Raw genomic sequence first — 12567 nt, forward strand, 5'->3', positions numbered from 1 at the left:
TGACTTAATATTTCAAACTTTTGACATCTTAAAATCCATCCATTACCTGTAGCTGCTTATCCTGGTCGACAGGATTGCAGGCAAGCTGGAGCCTATCCCAGCTGTCTATGGGTGAGAGGCGGGGTACACCCTGGACAAGTCACCAGGTTATCGCAGGGCTGACACAGAGACAAACAACCATTCACACCTCTAGTCAATTTAGAGCCACCAATTATCTGAAACTGCATGTCTTTGGACTGTGGGGGAAACAGGACCACCCGGAGGAAACCCATGCAGACAAGGGGAGAACATGCAAACTCCACACAGAAAGGCCCTCGCTGGGCTCAAACCCAGGGGACCTTCTTGCTTCTTGCCACTACACCACTGTGCCACCCATCTTAAAATCAGATTGTTATAATTATGACATTTTCTCATAGTTATGAATTAGTATATTGGAATTATGACTATGTCTGAATTTTGACTTGGTATCCATGATGTTTTTTAAATGAAAGAAAGTTGCTTCTGTTGTGAATGGCCTTTCCTGTCTGGCCAATTTTATTTGCATGGTCTGAACACTTATCTGCAAAAACAAGCAGGAAAGAGTAGTTTCAGCATTAAAAATAACATACACAACTAAACCATGGATTTTGGCACCTCTGTAGATGTCACATGTTTAGTTCATTACAGTGTTTCCTGTGTGTGCAACCTGTTAACATAAATCCTCATTGGCCATTCCATCGGCATGTCTAATATTAATCCTGTAGATGTTCTGAGATGGAGTTTCTCATTTGGTTTTGCTTCCATTTTGTGGTATTACATGATTTTAGCAATTTCTGTGTTTTCTTGTTTTATTTATACACAATCTTGTAGCCAAAAGAAGCCATTTTGTTGTACTTCACTGGGATTCCCTCGGTTTGCTCAGACACTAACTCTCCGGAACAGACCCAGGACACACTGGAGGGATTAGATCTCACAGTTAACTCAGGAATGTCTACGGATACCTGAAGAGAAGTTGGAATATGTAGCTGGATCTTGTATTTGGACTCATCTTGTCAGCCTGTTGCTAACATGATCCTCACCAGGAGGAGTGAACAGAAATGAATGTTTGCAGTACTGTGCAAAAGTATTAGGCACAAGCAAAGAAATGTAGAGCAAAGATGCCTTCAGCAAAAATGAAATTAAATGTTTATGCATCTCATCTCATCTCATTATCTCTAGCCGCTTTATCCTGTTCTACAGGGTCGCAGGCAAGCTGGAGCCTATCCCAGCTGACTACGGGTGAAAGGCGGGGTACACCCTGGACAAGTCACCAGGTCATCACAGGGCTGACACATAGACACAGACAACCATTCACACTCACATTCACACCTACAGTCAATTTAGAGTCACCAGTCAACCTAACCTGCATGTCTTTGGACTGTGGGGGAAACCAGAGCACCCGGAGGAAACCCACGCGGACACGGGGAGAACATGCAAACTCCGCACAGAAAGGCCCTCGCCGGCCACGGGGCTCGAACCCGGACCTTCTCGCTGTGAGGCGACAGCGCTAACCATTACACCACCGTGCCGCCCTATGTTTATGCATTTGTTAAAAAAAAAAAACTCTAAAAAGAGCAGTAAACCGTAATAAATGAAACAAAGTCATTATGTGGCGTGACGATGCTTTGCTTCACGCAATAGTCGTCTCAGGTACAGTTATTGGAGTTTTGTTTTATAAGGAAATGAGCTGCAAGTTGGCGGCACGGTGGTGTAGTGGTTAGTGCTGTCGCCTCACAGCAAGAAGGTCCTGGGTTCGAGCCCTGGGGCCGGCGAGGGCCTTTCTGTGTGGAGTTTGCATGTTCTCCCCGTGTCTGCGTGGGTTTCCTCCGGGTGCTCCGGTTTCCCCCACAGTCCAAAGACATGCAGGTTAGGTTAACTGGTGACTCTAAATTGACCGTAGGTGTGAATGGTTGTCTGTGTCTATGTGTCAGCCCTGTGATGACCTGGCGACTTGTCCAGGGTGTACCCCGCCTTTCGCCCATAGTCAGCTGGGATAGGCTCCAGCTTGCCTGCGACCCTGTAGAAGGATAAAGCGGCTAGAGATAATGAGATGAGATGAGCTGCAAGTTTTACTGAGCATCTTCCAGAACCAGCCACAGTTCTTCTGGAGACTTTGTCACACTTTCCTCTTATTTTTGCAGCAAAATTGAGCAGCCTTCATTATGCATTTTGCCTGAAGAGTGTCCCTTATGCAATTTGCTGCTTTTTTTTTTTTTTACTGGCAAATATTTTTGTACTGGAAAACTAACACTTGGGAATCTATAAAATGTTTTTTGTACAGATTTGATAATGTAGGAATCATAAAATAAAGATCTAGCTTAGTGCAAATTCTGCACTAAATAAAAAGGGGGTGCCTGTACAGTACTCTATATCTTTGTGTTTGGTCCTTCGTGAAGTTGCTTTGAACTTTGAACTGCATTATACATTTAATTATGGATTAGTATTCAGACAGGTGTTTCATGAACTAATGATAACTACCAACAAATTATAGTTTATTGACTAAATCAAAGCTGCATGTACACAAACAATATACTTATTTGTATTCTAATGGTGCAATAATAAATTTATCATTTTAATATGGCTCCTCAGATAATGGAGTCCATCACCTCTAGGGAATCTCTAATTCTCTGCTTGAATCCTTTGTTTATTTTGACACTATTTGTACATGTTGTTATATTGCATATGTATCTATACATGTTGAGACTATTCGACAACTCTTCTCACTCCTTCTTCCCAGACTCCACACAGGTAGCTCACTCGAGCCAGAGGTTTTTTTTTTTTTTGCTCCTCATCTAATTTACGAGGAACACTGGTCTGCTCCCCTGATCATAAAGAATGTTCCTGTCTCCTCAGCACGAGACACACCATCACCTGAGTGGCCCAAATGATACCCAGCGCAGGGAGAACCTTACTTTCTACCAGCCTGAAGGGGGCACAAACAAATACAAGCTCTGTCAGCACCTGTAATTCACTTACAAGCAGAAATATAGCACAGATAGGAAGCATTTCCTTCCAGAAAATACTCACCTGTAATCAGAGTGACCTGGGTTCAGGCCAGCCACAACATCCATCCATTATCTGTAACCACAGGCAAGTTGGAGCCTATCCCAGCCAACTATGGGTGAGAGGCAGGGTACACCCTGGACAAGTCGCCAGGTCATCACAGGGCTGACACAGAGACAAACAACCATTCACACCTACGGTCAATTTAGAGCCACCAGTTAACCTAACCTGCATGTCTTTGGACTGTGGGGGAAACCTGAGCACCCAGAGGAAACTCAGGCAGACATGGGGAGAACATGCAAACTCCACACAGAAAGGCCCCATTGGCCACGAACCCAGGACCTTCTTGCTGTGAGGCAACAGTGCTAACCACTACACCGCCTTCCACAACATCCAACGCCTATAAAATGAGCAACAATTATGAAATTTCCCTAAGCTGATATTGTTAACCATTAATACTGCATCTCTAATGTACTGAAAAAAATGTAGTTTAAAATCTAACTGAATGTAGCTTTATTATGATCAACAAAATTAATTTCATACTTCAGATACTTAGCATTTGAATTCTACCACAGACATTAAACTTTAGCAGTACGGATGCAATATAAAAGAAGCAGCAGTAACTCATGAACTAACAGCATGTTAAACATTAAAATGCACATACGTGTTTATATACGCATCTTGGCTGGGGTTAGATATGGGCACTCACTGTGCAAAATGTTCGGGTGATAGAGCGGATGAGATGAAAAGAGCGTGATAAGTTGGAGTGGGTTTAAATAAGCCAAGGTTAAAATTCCAGCTAGCTTCAGCTGTGGCTACGTCTCCAGACATTGCTAATTGTAAAGCACGCACAGCAATAGTCAGAAAAATCAATTATAAATACATCCTAAAAATCAATAATAATCCATACTAACTTGCATGAAGTGTGAGTGTAGCCGCTGAATCAGGACCAGTCATAATACCTTCACATAAGAAACGGCCAGCTGTGGTGTCCAGTAGCTGAGTGGAACAATTCAGTTTCCTGGGTCGTGAAAAGTAGATTCATGGGTTCGAGTCTCAGGAGCTGTTAGTGTAGAGTACAACCAAAGCTTTATGAGAAAAATTGATTTGTTACCTGTAAAGACGGTTTAAAATTGCTTTACCCTTAAAAGCTATTAATTTACAAGTGGCTTTCTGTTTGTGAAAGGAAAAACCAAGGACGCACCAAGTCGATATAGCCATCCTCAAGACGCTCGAAGTACAAAATCCTACGGACTGGTTGAAGGCTCGTCTAATGTTAGTGCCTCCAACTTGGGCAAAGTGACCTCCTTGGGGATCAGGTCATCGATTGACTCACCAGCTTCCAAACGCTTCTCCATATCAATGAGAAGCTTGACACCATCTACAACCATCTGTACCAGCTCCACCTCAGAGAAGCCCAGCCGGTCAGCATTGGAGATGTCAAAGACACCACCGACTGCAGCAGTATCTACTCCACCTAGACAGAGGAAAATAGGATGGTTAGCACAGAACCACATGGGACAGAGTCTTCATAATTAACAAGGGAGGGAGTCTGTAGCAATTCGGTTACAGTCAATTCATGTTCAAGTCCTTCTTAAACTTAAAACTTACAGTTTACATTCAAGAGCATCACATTGCGATTAGTTTATGCTGAGCTGCAGGTTGTATATTGTACCTGTTCCACGTTTCTGAAGCCTCAGCTTCTTGACGATCTTGTCAAATTTCTCATGTTTGCTCAGGTTTGGAAGTTTAACATGGACGCCACCACGCAGCCCTGTCCCCAGGTTAGAAGGGCAGGTGAGTATGTAGCCCAGGTGCTCATTCCACATGAACTCGTGGCCCTTCTCTTTGAACAGAGATTCAATCTACATAGCAAGTGAAACACCATATTTTAATTTAGAATAGGTTTATCCACATTGCATCTGCATCTTTAGTTGCACCAACCTTTGTGAGCCCTGTGCAGAAACGAGTGAAGACTTCCTTCATGTTGCCACCCTTCTGCATGGAGATGACACGGAGGTGGTCTTCCTCATTCACCCAGACCAGGAAGGTCTTGTCATCATTGTGCCTTAAAGCATATAGGAAGGAAAACAATGACCAATGTGTTTAGAACCGAGCATATTCAATCCAGCCAATTAACTGGACTTCAAGAAGTTATTAATATTGGTCCAATATTAAGATCACTGAATTTTATAACCAATTTCGTTCAATGCCAAGGAAACACCAAACAGTTACCAGATTCCTCTGGCATCAGGCCAATCACGTGCCATCCCAGAGGCCAACAGCAGTGGGGACACTGGTTTGTCAAACAGGAAGTGATCGTCAATCAGTCGCTGCTGCTCCTCCTCCGTCATGTTCTTCAGGGCATAATATTTTCCTTTGAATTCACCCTCAAGAGAACCTAAACCTGTGGAGTACAACAGAGCTGCCTAAGGTACCATGTCACATTTCATTCCATAAATAATGGATCACAAACAGCTCAAGCTGGAAAGTAATGGGTTATTCGGAAGTCATACAAACCTTCAACAGCCAGATTTTCAATGGCACGCCTCTCACCACGGCTGCAGTGAGGGGGCAGGGAAAAGCCACGGATGCTCCGGCCAGTTCTTACTCTGGAGCTCAAGACATAGTTGGGGTCAAGGTCATCACCACCCTATGAGACAATGATTAAATGCTTTTACAGTCCAATCTAAAGTCACAAAACAAGTTAAATACAGGAGCACAAATCAAACTGCACATACCTGAAGGCTGTCTGGGTTCAGGTCAGTCTTGTGTTTGTCTGTGGGCTTGTAGCCTCCATGGCGGTCTTCGATGACTGGGTCCAGAAGATCTTTGAACACCTCATAGGTCTCCTCATCACCAGCAACACAACCTACAGTCATGATGAATGGATGGCCTAGAAAGAAGGGAGGAGGGCTTGATAATACAATTAGTCTATTTTGACAGGTTAAGGCAGACCATTTGATTACCAAAGCTACAGCAAGATCAATCATCTCATGGATTATAGATCCAGTAGAGTATAAACTCATGCCTGTGTGTCTACACAAAGCGGAATGGGGGCAGAAAACCTATAACTATCATTTACGTGTACATTTATTGTTTTCAGTTTGTGCCATGCAACTGAACTTGTGGCAGTTGAGACTTTAAGGTGGGGGTGGAGGGGACGACACCCCACACACTGGAAACCCAGTGGTTTGGATTTGCTGTACATGGCCACGCATTCTCAGATCTATATACACCAACATTATTCACATAAACTTGAGTAATATAAATTGGAGATTACCATCCAAGAAGGTTAAAATAATGCTTTGATGCAAGGACCATAACAAAACGATGTGACTTTCAAAAAGCAGAAGGCTCTTACCTGGGTTATCAACGCCAGTTTGGATGACATCATCCAGTGTGAAGCCACTAGAGGTTTCCTTGCCCCGCAGGTTTGCGTACATCTCCGGAGTAAGCACCGTGGCCATGTGGTTGTTGTGCTGGCTGAGGTCAGGGTACTCCTGCTCAGCCGTGTAGTTCATCTTCCATTTGTTGTGGGTATTTCCAAAAGGCATGGTTGCTCAGAGCTGAAGAAATGAAGGGGAGAAGCTACTCATGAGATGCATCCAAGACCCAGATGGTGAGCCACAGCTTTCAAGGACGAAGCCTGAATATGTATATCTACCTGCACTACCTCATTCTTTTGCAATTAAACTCAGAAATGCAACATCTCAGCTGCTAATAACTGTACTGTGCATTCTCAGTTGCCTACTCATGTTGTACAATTTCTGCCTTGCACATGTGGAAGGATTTGCATCTATATCTAAACACAAACTCTCCCCCCCCACACACACACCCACCAAAGGTGGACAGTAACAAAATACATTTGAGTACTGCACTTAAGTACAATTTGAGTATCTGTACTTTACTTAAGTATTTTTTTAAACTTATGACTAACTTTACTACATTTGAAAGACAAAATATCATACTTTTCACTCCACTACATTTCTATCAAGGTCCTTGTTACTATGGAGCAGCTTTGAAAGTGGATGTTTTTTCTTTTCTTTTCTAAAGCGTAATTGTTTTTTTTTCCGCAGGTGACACTGTGACAGCCTATCAGTAATCACTAGGGTCATGTCACACCCATAGACTATAAAAGCAAGTTCAATGATTTCTCAGCAGCATTATTTGAACACGATCAGTTGATGGCAGAATAGAAGGAGGTGGTTCTTCTGGGGAATGCACACACCCATGGCCATACCGAGAACCCATGTTTCAATTTCAGAAAGGATTAAAGATATGTTTCGTTTTAAATGTTTGCCGAAAACGAACCACATCATGGCCTACAAAAACTCACCGTCCAGCCTGCAGAAGCATATTGAGGTATATAAATGTTTTATTCCAAGAGAAAGCTTGCAATGAAGTTGTCTGTGCTTTTAGAGCTAGCGATGACGTTGCAAACGTAGCTATGCAGTCTGGTTAGTCAAATGACCTTCTATGGATTTTCCCACCAAATTGCCATCGCCTTGTCCACGGCTAATGATAACCAAGAGAAATGCCGTGAGCAACAAGGCTGCGTTTTGGCACCAAACCTCATCTCATCTCATTATCTCTAGCCACTTTATCCTGTTCTACAGGGTCACAGGCAAGCTGGAGTCTATCCCAGCTGACTATGGGCGAGAGGCAGGGTACACCCTGGACAAGTCGCCAGGTCATCACAGGGCTGACAGACAACCATTCACACCTACAGTCAATTTAGAGTCGCCAGTTAACCTAACCTGCATGTCTTTGGACTGTGGGGGAAAATGGAGCACCCAGAGGAAACCCACGCGGACACGGGGAGAACATGCAAACTCCACACAGAAACGCCCTCACCAGCCACAGGGCTCGAACCTGGACCTTCTTGCTGTGAGGCGACAGCATTAACCACTACACCACCGTGCCACCCTGGCACCAAATCTGTTCGGGATATTCTTCTCTATGCTCCTTGACTTCGCGTTTGATGACTGTGATGAGGGTGTCTATCTACACACTAGAGCAGATAGGAAGGCTCTTTAATATCACCAGGCTCTGCGCTAGGACAAAAGTCAGGAAGATCTTCATTCGTGAGCTGCTCTTTGCAGATGACACAACCTTGACATCACATTCGGAAACGGGCCTTCGATACCTAGTGGACCGATTCTCCTTTGCCTGCAAAGAGTTTGGCTTGTCAATAAGCATTAAGAAGACCAAGATCCTGGCTCAGGGTGCTGACCACCCTCCCGTAATTTCCATTGACAACAGCATTGTAGAGATAGTTGAGAGCTTCACTTATCTGGGATCTACCATCACAAGTTCTCTTTCACTGGACACTGAAATAAATGCAAGGATTGGCAAAGTTTCAGGAGTCATGGGTAGGCTAAATAACAGTTTGGACCAACAACAAGCTATCGGCTAATACAAAACTCTGAGTTTACCATGCCTGTGTTCTATCTACCCTATCGTAAGGCAGCGAATCCTGAAAACACCTAAAAAGCTTCCACCTCCGTTGCCTCAGGCATATCCAGAACATCTCTTGGCAGGACAAGGTAACAAATACAGAAGTCCTCGAATGAGCTGGCATTCCGAGCATGTACACCCTGCTGATACAGAGACGCCTCAGGTGGCTAGGGCATGTACACCGCATGGATTGTGGACAGATCCCAAAGAATATCCTCTATGGTGAACTTTGCAAAGGGTCTCACCCTGTTGGAAGGCCAGTCCTCCATTATAAAGACGTTCGTAAAAGAGACTTAAAGTGCGGCTGCATTGATCCTAATTCGTGGGAGACCGTTGCAGCCTCATGGGTCTCATGGAAAGCTTGCTTGAGGGAAGGTCTTGCAAGGGCTGAGTCAACCAGAAGTGAACATCTGAAGTTAAAGAGAGCTGCCCGCAAGGCAAAGGCACTATCAGCATCTAATAAATCTTCTGACTTTGTCTGCCATTCTAGGATTGGACTTCATAGCCATTCTAGGAAGTGCAGCAGCACCTAAAAGTGCTATACCATCGTCCTTCTGGACGTACGGATGCCGACAATAACACATAGCTAGTTAACTTGGACACTGTTAGTTAGCATGTAAAAATGGACTTACGCTAACATGAATAACGTTAACTTATCTGAAGTCCTTTCAGAAATATGTTTTAGCATAATCTTGCCAAATAAATAAAATGTAGAAATCTTCCTTTTCTAGTAGCGTTAGCTACCCAATATGATTTTGAGTTTGAAAAGCGTTTTCTAGCATGCCAGGTGGAGTTTCACTGACTAGCTAGCTTAACGTTAAACCACCATGATGGCACAGCATGCGTTCATTTTGTGAATTCACATTTCTGTCTTTGGTAGCAACATTAGGTTTTGTAAGCGTCGTGGCAATAATACAGTGACGCACTGACAGAAAATGTACTTAAGTATTTTTAAAAGCAAGTACTTCAGTACTTTAACTTAAGTAAAAATTTGACTGGACAACTTTCACCTGTATCGGAGTATATTTGACCAGTGGGATCTGTACTTTGACTTAAGTAATGAAGATGGGTACTTTCTGACACACACATTTATTTCATTGCATCAATGCACTGTTAGGACTACTAACCAGTTTTGTTGTGCTCCGTACAATGACAATAAGAGTTCTGGTTCTGATTCTGATCCCTTCAGCCGCATTAATTGTGACATCACTGTATTAGAGCACCCGTTTCCCGCAGTGGTGCAGGAATTCAGTCCTCAAACTCAAAGTGCACAGTATGAACTGGGATGTAAATAAAAAAAAGATTTTAAAAAATCACGCTTCTTGCGCACAAAGTGTCTAATTGCACAGTGTCCTAAAAATCTTGTAGGTGTTCCAGAGAAACCGCAAGGTCGTCACTGATGTTCTTGAGAACAGAAAAGCTACTAACCTACAAATTTATTTATTTATATATATATATATATATATATATATATATATATATATATATATGGTGGTGTAGTGGTTAGCGCTGTCGCCTCACAGCAAGAAGGTCCGGGTTCGAGCCCCGTGGCCGGCGAGGGCCTTTCTGTGCGGAGTTTGCATGTTCTCCCCGTGTCCGCGTGGGTTTCCTCCGGGTGCTCCGGTTTCCCCCACAGTCCAAAGACATGCAGGTTAGGTTAACTGGTGACTCTAAATTGACCATGAGTGTGAATGGTTGTCTGTGTCTATGTGTCAGCCCTATGATGACCTGGCGACTTGTCCAGGGTGTACCCTGCCTTTCGCCCGTAGTCAGCTGGGATAGGCTCCAGCTTGCCTGCGACCCTGTAGAACAGGATAAAGCGGCTAGAGATAATGAGATGAGATATATATATATATATATATATATATATATATAAAATTTTTAAATAGATTTGCTATTCATAGTATTTTTAAATAGATTTGCTATTCATAGTATTTTTAAATAGATTTGCTATTCATAGTTTGAGTTTTCCAACTTAAAAGCGCATAAACATCACACACCAGATGTATTCAACAATGCAGAGATGTTCACAGCCCCAACAAATTAATCTTAACAATATTCACCCATCAGTCGTTTTAATCATAATATAAACATTAAACTGTTACAGTGACAACATAATCAACTGCACTATCCATCTACAGAGAGAAAAAAACCCACCCATCCTACCTTTTTGGGGTAAAAAATGAAACTGACTCCTGTAGTCCACAAATTTAAAAAAAAAAAAAAGGCACACAAAGACTAATTATAGTCGCCGGTAATAAGCGGCTTCGTCATTATTTATACTGCGCCGGTACTCCGCTCTGATTGGCTGCTACTAAGGGATCGTGTAGATCATGTGACCCCGCCTTGACATCGCGTCCTGGAGATGACTGACAGGCAGGCAGGTAGGCGGGCTTTGGTGGAATGAGGCACTGCTTCAGCCCATTTCGCCTGTTGAGTCTAAGGGGAAAAATTGATAATATTTGCCTAGATTTGACTCTTTCAGTTGAACCTTGAACCTTTAGTGTCCCCAATTACTAGGCCACTTGTGGCCAGCTATAAGTTTGACACTTTAATAAAGTTGCTAATTGATTGATTGAATAACTGTGCTTCTACACATTATATAATAATCATTAATGGCTTAAATTAAAGAACACACTTGGACCATCAACTTCATCCATAGTCACTTATCCTGTCCTACAGGGTCGCAGGCAAGCTGGAGTCTATCCCAGCTGACTATGGGTGAGAGGCAGGGTACACCCTGGACAAGTTGCCAGGTCATCGCAGGGCTGACATAGAGACAAACAAACTCCTACAGTCAATTTGGAGCCACCAATTAGCCTAACCTGCATGTCTTTGGGCTGTGGGGGAAACCAGCACACCCGGAGGAAACCTACACAGACACAGGGAGAACATGCAAACTCCACACAGAAAGGCCCTCGCCAGTCGCTGGGCTCAAACCCAGGACCTTCTTGCTGCAAGGCACCAGTGCTAACCACTACACCACCATGCCACCCCAGCCGTCAACTTCAGTCACTTAAATATTTTATGATATTCATTTTAGATTAAACTTCAGAGCAGAAATAGAAAAGTAATAAAAAATTATAAACACCTAATTCATTTTTTATATGGAGTTTAGGACTGGGTTTTGAGAGGCCTAACAACCTAAAAATTACATTTCCTGATTCAACAACATTTTGACAGATTGTGTACAAATTTTGAAGCAGATAGACAAAGCTTTATAAGTATTATACAGCAGTTTTCATATCGTGGGCATTTTTATATCAAAACATCTGTAAACACATCTGTTACATTCACTGTGCTGAAAATATGCTGTTATTACCTCCTAGACACACCAGAGGGAGACAGTGTATGCCCTAGGTGATGGGGGGGGGAGGGAGTGGGGTAAAATGGGGTTGGAGGAGGGGAACTGTGCAGGGTTAGGGGAAGTTGGGGGTGGTATTTATACAATGACTCAGCATTGTTCTGTGAGCAGGGTTCTGACACATTTTCCATTAAAAATTCCATATTTTTTCCATCCTCAAATTTCCAGACTTCACGGTACATTTTGAGACCATGTTTGACACCACAGTACAAATAATTAATGTTTATTATTTAAATAAATTATTTTAAAATCCAACTGTTAATATGTATGTTGTTACATTGTGAGTATGTAAGCTAGCTGGCATCTCAAAACCAGCTGCTTTGGGTCAATGGTAATCATTAGCATGGGAATGCACACCATCTAGGAGAAGGAAAACTCTGATTCAAAACCTTCACTGCCTTGCGGCTATATCTTCGGGAGAAAAGAAGGCTAAGGAGTAAACCCTACAGAAATCCGGAGTGGAGCCCCTAAGGCAGTACGGTAATGTATTACATCTCAATCCGACAAGTCCTGTAGCCAAGCTGATGCCAAATGTACTGGTACACATTCCTTTGGATCACATCTGCAAGGCCAAGAGGGGGATCTTGATGTCTGGGCAGCTTAGGATCTCCATATTCACTGCCCAGGCTTGCACCCTGGAGAGGTCAGTCCAGTGCTGCTGCAAAGTGGCAAAATCAACATGGGAGGCAGCAGTTATAAATCCAACCTGATTGGTGTAAGGT

General features: G+C 43.1%; 1 protein-coding gene across 1 annotated transcript; it reads right to left on the reverse strand.

Annotated features, from left to right (window-relative positions):
- Positions 1 to 4268: 4268 nt before the first annotated feature.
- Positions 4269 to 6586, reverse strand: LOC132882633 (creatine kinase B-type-like). Its single transcript, XM_060915720.1, has 7 exons — positions 6386 to 6586; positions 5763 to 5917; positions 5542 to 5674; positions 5257 to 5428; positions 4966 to 5089; positions 4697 to 4886; positions 4269 to 4498 (listed from the first exon to the last, which is right to left on the reverse strand). Exons 1-7 carry the CDS (start codon positions 6576 to 6578, stop codon positions 4269 to 4271), a joined length of 1197 nt encoding a protein of 398 aa, XP_060771703.1. The 5' UTR covers positions 6579 to 6586.
- Between the last annotated feature and the right edge of the window lie 5981 nt (positions 6587 to 12567).

The sequence above is a fragment of the Neoarius graeffei genome, chromosome 3 (assembly GCF_027579695.1).
Source record: "Neoarius graeffei isolate fNeoGra1 chromosome 3, fNeoGra1.pri, whole genome shotgun sequence".
Taxonomy (NCBI): domain Eukaryota; kingdom Metazoa; phylum Chordata; class Actinopteri; order Siluriformes; family Ariidae; genus Neoarius; species Neoarius graeffei.

Excerpts from the sequence above, each read along its gene's own strand:
- LOC132882633 (XM_060915720.1), bottom strand. The coding sequence starts at position 6,578 with ATGCCTTTTGGAAATACCCACAACAAATGGAAGATGAACTACACGGCT. Across the intron at positions 5,429-5,541 it reads TGAAAATCTGGCTGTTGAAG|GTTTAGGTTCTCTTGAGGGT; the intron begins GTTTGTATGACT and ends TGTACTCCACAG. Across the intron at positions 5,090-5,256 it reads CCTGATGCCAGAGGAATCTG|GCACAATGATGACAAGACCT; the intron begins GTAACTGTTTGG and ends ATATGCTTTAAG.